At 45.4% G+C, this 16,289-nt stretch overlaps 1 protein-coding gene across 20 annotated transcripts in view; it reads right to left on the bottom strand.

The window, feature by feature from the left end:
- Positions 1 to 446: 446 nt before the first annotated feature.
- The window catches only part of KLHL3 (kelch like family member 3), a 282,390-nt gene continuing 266,547 nt past the window's right edge, over positions 447 to 16,289 (bottom strand). For 19 of the 20 annotated variants that reach the window (XM_019832598.2, XM_019832575.2, XM_045059495.1 and 16 more), the window contains 4 exons: positions 14,675 to 14,803; positions 11,472 to 11,612; positions 9,098 to 9,241; positions 447 to 5,143 (listed from right to left, as the gene is read on the bottom strand). In XM_019832598.2, coding sequence (XP_019688157.1) covers positions 5,115 to 5,143; positions 9,098 to 9,241; positions 11,472 to 11,612; positions 14,675 to 14,803 — 443 coding nt within the window. In that variant the 3' untranslated portion in view covers positions 447 to 5,114. The remainder of the gene's footprint in view (positions 5,144 to 9,097; positions 9,242 to 11,471; positions 11,613 to 14,674; positions 14,804 to 16,289) is intronic. The other variant, XR_006599284.1, reaches the window with a different exon arrangement.

Genomic DNA, 16,289 nt, shown 5'->3' on the forward strand with positions numbered 1-16,289 from the left:
AATGCGTTGAGAGAAGCCAAGCACTAAGAAAAGTGCCTGGCACATAATAAATACTCAATAAATAAATTTTGTTATTTCATATATGTTGATATTTTATAAACATTCAAAAGTTGTACAAATTTAATAAAATATAACTAACATTCGTATACTTGATAATCAAAACATAACACCTGTAAAATCTCCAGGTCTTATAACAAACTTTAAAAAATAGATGTTTATTTGTAGCCAAATCTCTGTTTCCTCTTTCCTGTGCCTGAGACCAGCCCACCCACCTGACATATCACTGGACAGTTGCCCACACCACCCAACACCTACTGAAGGGACTGGCCTCTCTGAGCCTCACTGAAGAAGGGCCTCATCTGAAGATTCATGGGAATAAGTCTGTCCTTTTCATGTCTGAGACACAGTGGACAGTCCGGACTATAGAAATTAAATACTGAGAAAAGTTTTCACAGTTCAGATTTTATTAAAATTAAAGTCACATAGAGTATGGGAAACTAGAACTTGATTCCTGTTAAAATAATACATTTGAGTAACAGTTTTTTCAGCTATCACTGTAACTGATGGAGCACATGATGAGCGTTCTTTTACAAGATATATGGTCTCTAACATCCTAGCAGAGAATACCAAAGCAAGGACCTTACGGATGCAATGTGTTAACAGGCTGTTAGTCATCAAGTCTGCCTGCCTATGGACAACCACATGGACAGAGCACCCACACAGACATACACATTCAGTGTCTTGAGTCTTCTTTCGAAGTATTTCCTACATCATATACAAATTAAACAAGAAGTCCAACAAGGGTCCTTTATTGCCACCATAAAGGGGGGGAAAAATTTTCAATCTCAAGCAGAGGCAAGAATATAGTACTAGGGCAATTTGTTTCTTCAAATGCCACAGTCACATGCATTCCTGCCTGGGTTGATGCCACACCCACACGTCACTCAGCCACATGACAAAGGCTGTGCAGGGGCTACGAGGTTGTGATTATCCACAATGGAAGAAGTCTCTTCCATTCCCAAATGTCCAAAGTGCTGCTGGCTCACCTGCTTGGTCACACAGCACACACAGCACAGCTAAACATGAGGGGCTTAGGACTCTAAATAGTGCAAACACTTAAAAAAATAATAATACATTCCAACCTCCTTGCTTCTCCAGGCAAACAAAGCCTTAAAAACTCAAGCTTAGAATATGAGTTTGCTCAACCTCCCAACCTGATCCAACAAGGTGCAAATGGGGAGCATGGAGGCAATTAAAATGGCACCTGTCCCGATAATAATAAAAATAAAGATTTTTTTTTTAAATGAGGCTAATGGCAGATAAATACACAAAGTAGAGCCTGGGAGTACAGACACAGCTCAAGAAACAAGTTTCAGGTGTAGTGTGAGCATTTGTAAAGCATATGCTAAACACATTCTTAAAGATCATGAAGAGTGACCCCTCATTTAAAGTTCACAGACAAGGTACTTCCAAAAGGGACATCATCCAGCAACAAAGGCCTTTAGCTGGTAGAAGCTTCAGAAGAACGAGGAGATCGAAAAGAATGAGGACTGGATTGCTGGACCTAGGAAACCCTTGGGAGTCTGTACTGGAGGGCAGGGCTTTCTCTGGAGCGTCTCCACCATGCCACAGTGCACCCAGCTTAGTGCCAGGCAGTGACAGCCACCAGGAGATGGGCCAACCAGCCTCACCCCTGCAGAGAAAGCCAACTCCAAAAAAAGTGGACAGGCAATCTAGATGGCTAATTGCCAAGTCAGGCTAAACATTAGTCCCTAAGCAATTCAAGAAACACCAGTGACTGAGTTTTCTGGCACTCTCCCTTGAATATGGTCTGAAAAAGAGGACTCAAAGTCAAAGAGACTCATCTCTGGAGAACTACTGAAAAATCAGTTTTTGGAGAGTGGGAAACAAAGGGAAAATAGCTACAGCCATGAACTATGATAGTGAATGACTAATGGAACAGAACATTTTATCATCATGGATAATAAAAATCAATTCAAATATCCTAAAAAATTATCTTATAAAAATATCTACATTAAAATTTTAGCCTGAAAGCTTTAGCTTCAATTTTATAAAAAGGCAATCTTTGAAAGGATCTGGCTCAGGAATATACAAACATTACACAACAGATATCAAAGTAAGAGAGCTCAAAAAGCATGCTGGGGGATATTGCAACTGGTTTGTCATGAAAGAGAATTAAGTATTCTTATTGCATAGCAGAAAATGAGGTCACTGTCATTTGCATAATACTGCAACTTTTTAGAAAGAAAGATGCCATTAGGTACTTAGGAGAAAGAACTTTGGAATTCAGAGTCTGACTTCCATGTTGTCCAAATCAGTATCCAAGTGGCGTCTAAGCTGCTTCTAACCTTGGGCTGCAATTCCATTTCATTACTGTGATCAGCTTTCAGATTTACCAGCGGCAAAGTTGCATTCACAAGCAGTTGGCAGCCACCCCGATGCGGGGGTGAAGGGTTCACCTACCACATGGCCAGCACAGACTTGAAAACAAGTTTGTTGTGTCCACTAGAGAGAGAATCGTACCTGGTGATAAAGAGACAGCAGGTTTTAAATGGCATCTGTGGGCAGCCAGAGCAGACTGGCTTTTTGGTGGTGACATACCAGTGATCTAGTCCCCGTGAGAAAGGACACGCGAGGATGAAATGAACATGGCCTCAGCGGTACTACCAGCAGGGGACAGTGCTTCCGGAAAGGGAGATGGGAGGTGGAACCAATAGCAAAACTCCGAAAGCAGAAAACAGGGCTGGCTAGCTCTCAGGGAAGATGAAAAACATAATGTCCCCCACAAAAGCATGGAAGTCCAGCTCCTGGGTGTTGGGAAATGGGTGGGAAGTACACCTTTAATCTGAAGTCGGGAGCTGTGTGAATAGCACATATCGGACCCCAACCCCCAACCTCATCCCCACCGCACACCATAACAAAGTCCCAAACCTTCCTCTGACAGGGAGGAAGAACAATTGCAACAAACGCTCATTCCATCAGCTTCCAAGCCAGAGCCAGGCAGGGCTCTGAAACCAGCCATCTCCAGGGCCAGCTGAGAACACAGCACCCAACTGAAGGCATGCTTTGATTGCTTTAGAGACATTTCCTCCAGGCCCAACAAAGCTACTGGTAGTTTAGCCTCTTCCCAAAGCCGCTAAACATTCTGGATGCCTTGGTGCTGCTCTCCAAATGTCTCACTGAAATAACATCCGCTCAACATCGGAAGACATTTCTTCTTCAGGAAAGTTGAGTGTTTAGTGCACAAAAAATATACAGTAAATACACAAAGCAGCCAACCAGCTAGGGAGGCTAGTGGCTTTCTAACTGCAGGGGTGAGCTGGGGGGAAGCCAGTCTCCTGCAGTATCTGCTTGGAAGTACCCCAGGTATATCAGAAGTCTAACATCAGGTTTCAGAAAGCCCTTTGGCTCCTGTAAGTGGGCCCCAAATCAGGGAGGGTTAAACTCCAGCCCCCACGGTGTGACACAACTTTCCAGACACAAGGCCTTCCCTCCTGATGCCACAAATTCCAACATAAACGACTTGCTCCTTTAGGAAAGGCTTTTTCTTTCTTTCTCTTTCTTTCCTCTTTCTTTCTTTCTGTCTTTCTTTCTTTCTTTCTTTCTTTCTTTCTTTCTTTCTTTTTCCTTCCTTCCTTCCTTCCTTCCTTCCTTCCTTCCTTCCTTCCTTCCTTCCTTTTTCTTTTCTTTTTCTTTCTTTCAATGAAAATGATTCCATATGCCCTTAAATATCTGCCCCCTCCAGATGCTTGGAAGTCCTGCCATTAATTTTTACCTGTGAATTATCAAAGCTCTTATCAAGCTCCTCTTTTAAAATGTAAATATCCCTGAGAGAGATCACTCATCCAGGGCATTTACCACCATCTCCTCCCTCAGGAAAAACAAGGAGGGGAGGATTCCGAAGGATGGAGAAAGGGTACAGGCCCTGGAACAGGGGGAGAGCACAAGAAAAGGAAGATGAGGACATTGGACAGACTTGGCCAATTGACCACTGCCATCAAGTGCTGAGGGCCAGCCCCAGCTGATATATACTCCTTTGAAGTCATCCGTGTCCACCTAAATCACACATGACCCCACCCAAAGCAGGGGCAAAACTATCTTTGGGTTTGGAGGTAGGATGACCCTTTATTTATCCTCCAAACCAGAACACTTTTGAGAGTAAAATGGGATGCTGTGAATAATTAAGCCTAGATAACCAGTATATATGGGGGTCTGTCTTATCACAGGAAAACTCAGAAATAGGATCCACTCAGACCATTTTAGGCAGGAACTACCTTACCACTTTGGTTTGTTGTTTTGTTTTTGTTTTTGATGTATATATAGATTTTTTTTTTCTCCAGTGTCACTCAGGGCTTCTCCAAAGAGCTAGTTTTCCCAGCTGAAGAGACACAAACTCTCCTTAACCTGAATCCACGCATCAAAGACCAGTGGCCCAAGGATTAGGCAGTTGTCATCTGCTTCCTGGAGCAGAGCCCAGGGAGGAGCTGGGGAACCCATCTGTTCCCAGTTCTAGCACAAAGAGGGCATGGTACAGATTCAAGAATGCCCAGCTCTTTTGCAGACAGTGCCAGTAGTCAAGGCCAGTATGTGGGCATGGTCAGGGCAATGCCCCTCTCACCAGTTGCTTCTGGACATTTCTGGCCTCCAGAAGACAGCAGCTTTAGTCATCTCAGGGTTCCCACGGGGCAAATCCAGAAGAGAGGTTTCTGTGATTTGATTTTTAGCATAGAAGGATCAGTAGTAAAGAAATCCAGTAGATTGTCACACATCCCCAACTTAGTGAAACACCATGGTCTACACACATACACACACACGCACATATACACACACTTCAGGGTCTCAGGTATTCCCATAGAAACACACATAAAAAGCCCGAAGGTGCTGGAGCTGTCAGGAACCCACTGCTCAGGGAGGAGGCAGGTCACCAGCCTTCACACTGGACGCACTTTGCCACATTGCCACATGGGAGGAGGGCACTTCAGGCTCCACCGCAGACTCTCGCAGCAAGTGGCCCCCCAGCATCATGGTGCTGCCGTTGTCAGTCACAGGCAGCACCCCTCCCCTCCCACACCTCCTGGCAGTGGGAGTTGGGGTCACAAGGGTTTGTGAATCACAGCAACACCTAAGATGAAGAGGAGAGAGAGTTAGCAACTTAGCTTCTCCAAAGTTATTCAGAGTCCCAAGGAGTTCATGAGTCCAAGCCATCCCAAGGGCCCCAGGCAACGGAAAGGGGCATGTTTGTATCCAAACACGGAAGGGCCTGTGGACTCAGGCTGCCGGCCAGTGGCTGGCACTTTCCCACTCTCATGGCCAACTCCCAGCAAGATACTTGAACTCACAAGCACAGTCCTTCAACACCACAGGTTAGTGGTCTCCCACCCCCAGCCCCTGCATCATCACATGTACACAGTTTCTATGGTAACAACTCTTTTCCCGATCCCAGGACTCAGCTGACAAACATTCAGCACCTTCACCAGACCCCCAGAGGCGGCTCCACAGATCTACATCTGTATCACTGTAAGAGAAGTGACAGTGATTCGTACCTACTTTTAGGAGACACTGAATATGAAGTGAAAAGAACACTGGACTGACTTCATGGAAGTAAGATAAACCGAATTCCACTTGTAGCTCTGCCACCACTCAAGCTGCACTCCGGCCTCAGGCAAGTCCATTTACCTCTTTAGGCTCAGCTCCCATACTATTTAAGGTCACCCAACTGAAAGACCCCTCTAAGGCTAAATTCTACTTGGAAAAACACTCCAAGGGTGCCTCAAAGCAGGGCTCAGTCGGTTAAGCTTCCAACTCTTGATTTTGGCTCAGGTCATTATCTCACAGTTCTTGGGATCAAGTGTCACATCAGGTTCTGTTGCTGACAGCTTGGAGCCTGCGTGGGATTCTCTCTCTCTGCCCCTCCCCCACTCTCACACGTGATCTCTCTCAAAATAAATAAATAAACTTAAAAAAAACCAAACCAGACATGTCTGTGTGTGTTAACGGTTTTAGCCAAGTTGAACCATCCTCCACAGCTAACTTTGTGAATCCACAGATGACCCTAGAATCTCTGTAATGTGGCAGATACCGTCGCTTGATTCATCCAACTTCCCTTCTCCATGCTGTCCTCTATTGTAGAGAATAGCACCGTACACACTCAGCTTCCCAGACTCCCTTGCAGCAGGAAGTGCCATGTGACCCAGTCCCGGCTAAGACCATGGTCAATGCACATCTGCCAGTGCTGCAGCTGTGCCTGTGTCCCTTGTCCCACCTCAGAGGATGCTTACATAGGGCCCAAGGCAGCAGCGGCAACTACTGGTATAGCTGGCAAAAGAGAAAAGGGAGGAGAAACCTGGTTCTCCAACGACAGTCTGAGCCCCTTGGCCAGCCCTAGACTTCTTTCTGCCTAAGACAAATAACATGCCTTCCTTATTTAAGCAAGAACCTGTCAGTTTTTCTGATATCTGCAACTGAACAAAACCCTAATTTACAGGTAAGGTCTACTGGTACAGCGTAACTAGAGCCTCACTTCAACATATTCCCATGGCTATAAAATCTGGTTGCAGATGAGATTGAGAGAACAATGCTAAAAGAAATGCCAGGATACCCATGTGGTGAGATTGTGCTAAGATATCCATTGCATATGAATTCTGGATAAAGGTGAAGGCAGAAAAGCTCTGAGGTGGGCAACAGCAGAGTCTCCAGACCCAGATGGGCTGCCTGACCCTGAGAACATCTTACATGCACCTCAGGAATCTCTTTCATAATGCAGCGTTTTTTTTTTTTAAGTAGGTTCCTATATTGTTTTTATATAAACTTCTTTCGATTATAAAGTAAAATATTATCATTATGGGAAATTTGGAAAATGCAGAAGAACACAAGGAAAAGAAATTTTCTAATCCCTTCATACAAAAAGAATCACCATTTAAAAAATTTTCTTTATGTTTTTTTTAATGTTTTTTGGACTATTTCCTGGCTTCTAAAAATAATCCTGATCATTTACCAAGGGGATGCTACGTGCCAGGGAAGGCACAGTACTAAGTGTTCCACGTATTACCGCACACAAGTTGTAAGAGATGTGGTATGATTTTATTCTCATTTTACAAATGAGAATACAAGAGGTTCACTCAGACCGATTACCCACCCCAGAGTCTCCAGGGCAAGTAGCAGAACTGGAACTCAAATTCAGATCTGATTCCAATATCCATTTGTTTAGGTGGTAGCTCTTCAAACACCCGTGACCCCAGGACTACCTGAGTGAGCTCAAGTGGTACATACTTTGTGCATTCTCCCTTTTTAACCTAACAGCCTGTCACAAACATGTTCTTATGACATTAAGAACACTTCCACTGTAAAAATATTCCACAGTTTAACTACTTCCGGATGGCAGACACTAAGTAGCTCTCTGCCCTCTGCTATCATAAATAATACTCCAAACAATAACTATCCATAAATCTCTGCATTTCAGACCATTTCTTTAGATTCTTAAAAAAAAAATGGATTCACTCAGTCAATGGACTTTAACACAAATTGCACGTTTGCTTGTATCCTTCTCACCTGCTTCTAGAGGGGACAGACAATAAAGGAGTGGACATGAAATATTCAGAACATATATGAAATTCTAACCACTTATACCTAAACCTTCCCCTCTCATTAAGGCCCAATAAGAGCCAAGGGAGGGTCCCTGACTGGCCTTGCTGCCTCGTACTCGAAAATGCCCTGGTCTTGCCACTACAGCTTTGAAAAGAAAATGAAAGTACTGGTTTTAATAATTAATCTTGAGAAAAGAATCACTCACTCTAAGACCAAAATAACTCTAGCATCTTTTATATTTAGTTGAGAAAAATCCTACACGAGGAAAAAAAATAAATTAAGTTTGCTGCAATTGAGGACCTGTCTTGACAAAATGTGATAGGAGCCCCTTTAAGCCTGCATGGTACAATCTTCCTCTGCACAGAAATCCAAACAAGACAGAGTGATTGACCTTCTAATATAAAAAGGGAATAAGAATGCTGTTGGAGTCGTGGGGTAGACTAAAGGAGATAGTGGTTGTAGAATACGTAGGGTAATGCCTGGCATGTTCGTCTGTGCTCAGTAAATAACTGTTAGCCCTAACTATTCCACTTCCTGGAAGACGAGATACAAGGAGCAGGGCTACATGCCCTTGCCATCAGCAGTACCCACTGTGGTCCGACCTCCCAGGCCTCACCAAACCCATCACACACTCCCCAGGAATGAGCCTCTACATTGGCTTCATTCCTATTCCTCCCTCCAGCCTCATGCCCGGAATAGTTTCTCCCTCTCAGCTGGGGTAGTACAAAGGACATGGGCTCAGGAGTCAGACTGGAGTCTGAATTCTGACTTTGCCATTTTTTTTAAAACCAGGTGGTCTTGGGCAGGTTCCTTAAGACTCTCCAAACCTCAATTTCATCATCTATAAAATGGAAAGATACAGTCCCATTCATCCAGAAGGTTCTTGAAAAGATGACAGCAAATGTACACGCTGTACCAAACACATTGCCCTGTGGTACAGGGAGGGAGCACCTGGCAAAGGGCAGCGAGCTGTATGATGGGAGCCCCCCCCAAAGTTTAATCATGCCCCATTTCCTCCAGGAAGTTGTCACCTGTTGTGTCCTAAAATATGTACAGCAGAACACATTCTATTTAGAAGTTTATGTGGACATCACCCTGTATGTCCTATTTCATGTAGACAGACCTTATCTTTCCAATTAAACTTGTGTAAGGCAAGAACTGTATCTTACTCTATCTAGGAGCCCAGAAATGGCAATGAAATTCTAAAACCTCTTATGACAAATCAGAGTAGTTGGAAGCGGCTCCCTGGAACACAGGTGTCAAAGAGAATTCTGGGGCTACCTTCAGGTTCGCTGGGGGAAAACAGTGCTAATTATGGGTATGTGTCATGGGCACAGAATGGAAGAGTGGTGGGTGACATGTGACAATTATCTGCCCTCTCTGGAGAAGGCGCTTAGTCCCAAGTTCAGCAAACTCACCTCCACCCCCACCCCACACCCTCTGCGTAGGGGTGGGGTGAGATGAGGGTGGAGTCGGAGTGAAGTGCACTGACCTGCGTAGCTCCGCCCCGTGCTCATGTTGGTTGGCAGCAGCGTCCATTTGTCGATGACAGGGTTGTAGTACTCCACCGAAGCCAAATTGCAGGATCCATCATCCCCTCCAACCACATACAGGAGCCCATTCACTGCACACACCCCTGTGAACCAGAGGCCAGAGGAGACATTACAGCAGGAGTCACCAGTGATGGGAATGGATGGGAGACAGATCTGGATGGCCCTGGAGGTGCTCCTCCTCCCCTTCAAGGTAGCTCCAGGAGCTGGTTCTTCGGTCTCATTGTGCTCAACCGAAGGACATGCTGACAACAGCCACTGGGCTCCGAGGATCCCCCTTTCTAAAAAGGGGGAATCACTGCTACATGTCCCATGGACAGTTCCTGGTCCCTGACCCTATCAGTACTTAGAGCTTACCAGGATGGGCCCCTCTCTACTGGAGCATTGCCTACTGGTGCATACAGACCTCTCATGCCCAGACTAAGGGAACCTCACCCACAGTACTACTGCTCTGCTTCTAAGTTTTCCCTGATAAATGCTGTTAGATCCCTCTTGTGTGGCTATGGCTACGTCTGTGATGCCTTTGCACTACTTAAGTCTAAATCCACACAAAGCTCCCAGGGACCAGGCATCCGTCCTGCTCTGATCTCACTGAGGGCTGGTTTGAGGGCAAGGTCTCATGCAGCAGGGACTCAAGGGTAGGAAACTGTTATTTTGCTCATCAAGAGCTCAGTCAGTTAAGTGTCCAACTTTGGCTCAGGTCATAATCTCGCGGTTTGGGAGTTCGAGCCCATTGTCAGGCTCTACGCTGAAAGCCTGGAGCCTGGAGCCTGCTTCAGATTCTTTTGTCTCCCTCTCTCTCTGCCCCTCCCCTGCTCATGCTCTGTATCTCTCTCTCTCAAAAATAAATATTTAAAAAAAATTTTTTTAATTAAGAGGCCATAGTCCAACATACATGTCTTTTTTCAAAATGAGACTTAGGGGGTGGTGATGTTCAAAAAGTTGTAATTATAAGTACTGATGAAGATATATCTCAAACACTGGTGAGAAGATAAAATGTACCACTTTCCTGGATGGTAGTGAAAGCACGTATGCTCACTCAGGCTCAAAAATTTTACTTCTAGACTTTTATTCTGAAGAAATAATTTTAGATGTGTGCACTGATTAGCCAAAGGACCATTTGTAATAACAAAAGCGTTACTGATAGAAAAGATGGAAATAAATGTCCAACAGTAGATTAGTTATTCAAATTATGATATAGCCATTTAAAATATCATGTAAATATATTTCATGTTATAATAAGTTATTCATGGAAGATTTTAAAGTGGATTGGAAAAGGAGATTATAAAATAGCATCACAGTGTGATTCCACTTTTGCTATTAAAAAACAGAAATATCTGTATGTAAATGTGTACATATACACACATCTATTTTTGGACTCAAGACACACTAGCTGTGTTAGGTAATCCCTCGAGTGTCTATAATCTCTTGCTCATGTGGTTTAAGGCCAAGTGCCAAGTTACATCATGGCGGGCTTAGGCAATGGGCAAATTAATAACTCTCCTCTGTTTACACTTTCAACATGTGAGCTACAAATGAATTTAGCAAACTGGTAACTTGATATAAAGGAAATAAATCTGCCAGAAAGTCACCTAGTTGTCTTTCCAGCCTGGGAAGCTAAGCTAAGTCAACACTTTCATAGAGTAAAGAGGATAAAGTAAGATATAATAACAAAGGACCCGAGCCAGAAGACAAAGTTGTCAAAGGAAATATAGTTTAATAGGGATGTCAGGCTCCCGGAATAAAAATCTAAACCCTCTAAGATAAATCATTCCCACAGGAAAGAAAAGGGGAAGGGACAGAGAGACAGAAGCACAAAGCAAGGAAAATGGGAAGTGTTCCCACCAGAGAATGAATAAGGGGACTGGTTGCCCCTAAAAGGAAGGAGATGGGTTTCAGGTGGGAAGTGAGGGGTTCTCAGAACCAGGTAGTGGCAAAGAAAAGATAGAAGCAAGCATCATTGCCTGACCATGTCCACACAGCCTTGTGCTTAGCTACCCAACAGAGCCATTGGACAGGGGGCTTTGACGGTAATCAGAGGGCTTTTCTGGGTCTGTGTCCATGTGTGCACAAAGTCATCACCCTTTGTTGGAAGAGGAAGAACCCCCTGCATCTACATAGGGGACCCTGTGGCTAGCTTTTGTGGTCCCTGGCTCTCCCCTCTCCCAGCCCAGAGCCCAGCTGGCAAAGGGATATTCCTGTGTGAGGTACAAGCTTGGGCCCAGGTTCTGGGAGTCTCTCCCTTCTGCTTTTCTTTTGGAGCTAGTGTTCACTCCCAAACCCCGCAAGGACAGAAGGAAAGAGTGGTCATATTACCTGCGTTGCGCCTGCACATGTTCATGTCCGCCACCTGCTTCCAGGTGTTTGTTCCAGGATCATAAACTTCAACACTTTTCCTCACCAGGGGCCCGTCATGCCCGCCTGTGGCATACAGCTGTCCACTGAGGACCCCGACCCCTGAAAGACAGAGTACAGTGTCCCAGCCTCAAGCTGGCTACCACGACCAGAAACCAGGAGATCTGGCGTCCAGTCCTGGGCAACCGTCACCAGCAGGGTGACATGAGGAGTCCCGCTCTGTTCCCCTCGACCTCAGTGTCCTCATCCATAAAACAAATATGACACCCTACCTGCCTCCTACAACTGTCAAGCTGAGAAGTCCCTAAATACAAAGCAAAATGACCCTGTATCTATTTAGAGAAACATAAATATACATACATATGTAACACGTATGTGACCATGTATGTATCAAATGCTGAGAGAGGGTTCCTATGCAAAGAAATAAAGTAAAAAAAAAAAAAAAAAAAAAAGGCTGAAAGAAATCCTCCAAAACATTAGAAGAAGTTATCTCCAGACGGTAAAATTACATTTGTCCTCCCGTTGGCCTGTCTGTGTTGCCAAGTCTTCCTACTCGTATTCCTCAGCCTTCAATTACACTAGTTGAGTAAGAGGAGTTAAGCCTGGCAACTAGCCGCGTAGCAGGTGCACTGCCATCATTACTGCACAGACCTCCCCGCATGCCCCAAAGCAGAACCCGTCCTTTCTGCCACACACTCTCCTCTTAGCTTGTAGAGGGACATTACATCACTCCCGATGTTGATAGGCCCGAGCTTGCTTCTAGCATGGCATCGTGTACAGGATTCAGTGTCTTCTTTTAAAATCCTTCAGTGCAGGTCACAGAAGGAAGGGGAGTGGAAACAGCAACAGACCTGGTGTCTGGGACACGTAGGTCTGGACGTGTGTTTCTAACTTGCTGCCGGGTGAAACTTCCCCTTTCCAGGCCTCAGTTCTCCGATTTGCAAAGCAACATGGCACACGGGCTACCTCGCCCCACGACAGGCTGCATCACAATCAGGTGGAGAGATTTTGAAAATATAGATTCCCAGGGCCTCCCTCCCAGAGACAACACTGGCTGGGACTCAGAAAAGGTACCTCAGGTGATTGGGATGTGCAGCCACGTGTCAGACCCAAAGACTCAATTTCTAGGATATAAACTTCACACGGACAAGGACCCTATACTATTCAGACTATTTTCCTGTGCCTGATGGTACTAGGTCCTTGTTTGAATGCCAAAATATGTAAAATCCCATCTAGCAATTATGCTGGTTGTGCTGGTGGTTCCTCACAGTTGCCCTAAACTAACAGCAGATGGTGGTGTTGTATCAACAATGGCTATCCAACGGACTTGGGTATAATGAAATTCAGTGTGTTCCAAAGCAGCCTCACCTGCCCCTCTCCCAGAACTAGCAGAGCCTGGGTTCCAGTCATGGCCTCTTTACCCTCCTCCAACCATCTGCGAGCACTGCTCACACGCTATTGAAAAAGAAAGCAGCATTGCAGGTCCTCAGGGTCTCCCCCGCCCTTCTGCAGCCTCTTCCACAAATGTTCACACTGATGTCTCCTGGACCTAAAAGCCACCATGGCTCCCAGCACTTCAAAGGGCCAGAAGTAGCCAGAGGCCAGAGTCTGGTTCTTCAGCCACCAAAGAACACCCACCATGCAGGTTCTCAACTCCAGAGGTGAGGCTTCCCCTAATCTTAGGGATGTGAAGCGTATAACAAAAGCTGACCTGGGAGCCTGAGGCCAGGGCTCTGACAGTAACTTGAGTCAAGAGTCCACCACTGGGAGAGGGAGCATTCCCTAAACTGAGGTCACCCAGTGCCACGGCCAGTAGAGTTGCCACCATCCACAGCCAGAGCAGCCCCAGTGAACTCCACACAGTAACAAGGCCTGGGCAGCCTGGCACAGACGGAGCAGTTCGCCTCCAGAGGCAGATCTATGGCAGATGGGGCCGGTCTGTGCTAGGGGCTCCACACGGGGCTGCCCCTCCACACTTGCTGCTTGAGATGCTCCTAGAAGCAGCCCCATGTCTCGGTGCCATTCCACTCCTCCTCAGCTGTCCCTACATCCTTGAGCTTTGAACTTGCTCTCACGCCTAAAGTCACAGAAGATTCCTAGGAAGTACAAACAAGACTCTACCAAGACTCTCTAAACCAAAATTACTAAAAGAGCTCTAGGAAGGGAGAGGAACCATGATATGTGTGCATTGAACTGGCCCCTGGGAACATCTACTGCAGCCCACTTATTTCACATCTGAGGAATCAGAAGCCAGAAAGGGGGAAGGGACTTGCTCAAAGTCACATGGCAAGTTCTAGCAGACTCAACACTAAAGCATAGGCCTCCTGACTTCCAGGCATTTGCTCCATGTTCAAGGAGGGCCAACTGGTCAGAATCAGCAAATACAATCTCACTAAAAGTAGTATTCCACATACAAATGCTTCTTAAATGGGACCATACACCTTTTTGTTTTCTAACTAGTGAGCACACAAAAGTTTTTGAATAATATTAAAATAGCATTAAGGAATGCTGAGCAAGTAGTCATGTGTTTGGAACTGTAAAGTGAGAACACAATTCAGTCTTAAAAATACAATAAAGAAAAAAAATGCACACACAAAAAAGACCTTGAGGACAGTATGCTAAGTAAAAGAAGACAGAGAAACACAAATAACATATGATGTCCACTCATATGTAGAGTCTTAAAAAAAAAAAATCAAAGCCCACAATACAGAGAACAGATTGATAGTTGCCAGGGGGAGGGCCAAACGGGTGAAAGGAGTAGAAATCCTGACTCTACCAGTTATATGACCTTGAGCAAATTACTCACCCCCGGTCAACTTACTTTCTGTTAAGTGGAATTTATGTTGTGTCTACCTTTTAGGGGCAGTCGTGAGGACTAAATAAATTGAAGGTGCTTATTAAGACGGCACCTGACACGCAGCAAGCCTTCACTTTTCAGGGATGCAGTTATTTCCACAGAGATGGAAGGGATGATGGTGAAGAGAATATTCCCTGCGAGAGGTTAACATGTAAGTGCTTGTGTCGAGCTGGAAAGGTGCCAGTGGGAATACAGACATTAAAAGCAAAGAATGGGAAGGTGAAGTAAGGAAGAATGTTCAACTGTTGGTCTCCGGACCCACCTGGGAGTGGATCAGACATAGCCTGCGCCCTGAGGCTCCTCGTACCTGCGCCACTGCGGCGGGTGCTCATGTCTGCCACATAGGTCCATTCATTGGTTGCTGGGTTGTACTGCTCCACGGTACTCAGGCACTGGCGGGAAGCCCCATCATAACCCCCGACAGCATACAGCTTCCCTGGAACAGACAAAGTGGTTGAGGGTGGCGGCAGGGACAGTGGCACAGAACTGGAGCTTGGCTGAAACTCCATTGTTAACCCACTGGGGCACCTTCATCGCCATGAGAGTTCAGGGACCCTTTCCTCCAGAGGGACCACAAACCAGACTATGCATTCTTCACAATTCTGCCTTCTACTTCCTCTTAAGCCATGAGGCTCCTTAATGCAGTTCAGAGCATCTTTCTAAATAAGCACCCTAAATACCCAATGCAAAGCTATGGCCTGGCACCACTGTGGCTCAGCATATTCTTGCTAGCGAACTATATTAGATCTTCTCCAGAATAAGGCACCCAAGAAATAAAAAGCTAGTGGGGCCCAGCTACAGGCAGGCAGATTGACTTTTGCCTAATGGCTTACAACAGCAGACAAAACAAATATGAGAAGATATTCTTCAGTGAGAACCCAAACCGTGACTTTACCATACTTCATGTGCTCCATCCACAATTCCAGCAAAGGGAACATGTGGTCGCAGCATGGTGTGTGCACTCTGGGCTGGGGTGGCTGGAATTCATCGATAGGCTCCCTTGTGATCTTTAAGCCATGCGCAAGATCACTGAAACACCATTACGCATAAATAAAAATACCATAAGTTGTTATCTAAAGGCATCATTTCTGCCTGGGGATGGACATATGCGGTTGGACGAGGGGCAGGAAATCAGCATTTCAGCTCCCCTAGAGCAGAGATTCAAACATGAAGGGTCTCTTCTTTCTCTTCCTCCCTCCCTTCTCTCTCTCTCTCTCTTCCCCCCCCCCCGTGTGTGTGTGTGTGTGTGTGTGTGTGTGTGTGTGTGTGTGTTTGTGTGTGGTAGGGGCAGTCCTACCTCACCTAGGCCTAGGCCTCAGACCTATGGGGAGTAATGGAGTTATAATAAGGATCTCAAACACTAACTGTAGACTAAATAAACACTGCCAAATGCAAATCCACTTAATAGAGTTACTAACCAAATGAGGTGCTTTTTTTTTTTTTTTGTCCTTATGTGCTTTCCTGAGGGAGAAATACCAAAAATAAAACTACTATTTGGAAGTGTGCCATTTTTTTAAATTAGAAAGAAGCTCAAACTGCTGTCATATCAAATATAAAATTACTGGGGCACCTGGTTGGCTCAGTCGGTTAAGCGTGTGACTTCAGCTCAGGTCACGATCTCACGGTTTGTGAGTTTGAGCCCTACATCGGGCTCTGCGCTAACAGCTCGGAGCCTGAAGCCTGCTTCGGATTCTGTGTCCCACTCTCTCTCTGTTCCTCCACTGCTCACACTCTGTCTCTCTCTCAAAAATAAATAAACATTTACAAAAATGTTTTTAATTATTTATTCTTCTATCATTGAGGCTGGTTTTGTTTTCTGCCCCAGAGTCCTTTCCAGGGACCCTTCTAAGAAAAAAGGGACACGTCCTCCCCAGTTCTGCCCTTACGTAAGCCAGAGCACAGATTCCTGACCCAACAACTCT

Source organism: Felis catus, chromosome A1 (genome assembly GCF_018350175.1).
Source record: "Felis catus isolate Fca126 chromosome A1, F.catus_Fca126_mat1.0, whole genome shotgun sequence".
In the NCBI taxonomy this organism is placed as follows: Eukaryota; Metazoa; Chordata; class Mammalia; order Carnivora; family Felidae; genus Felis; species Felis catus.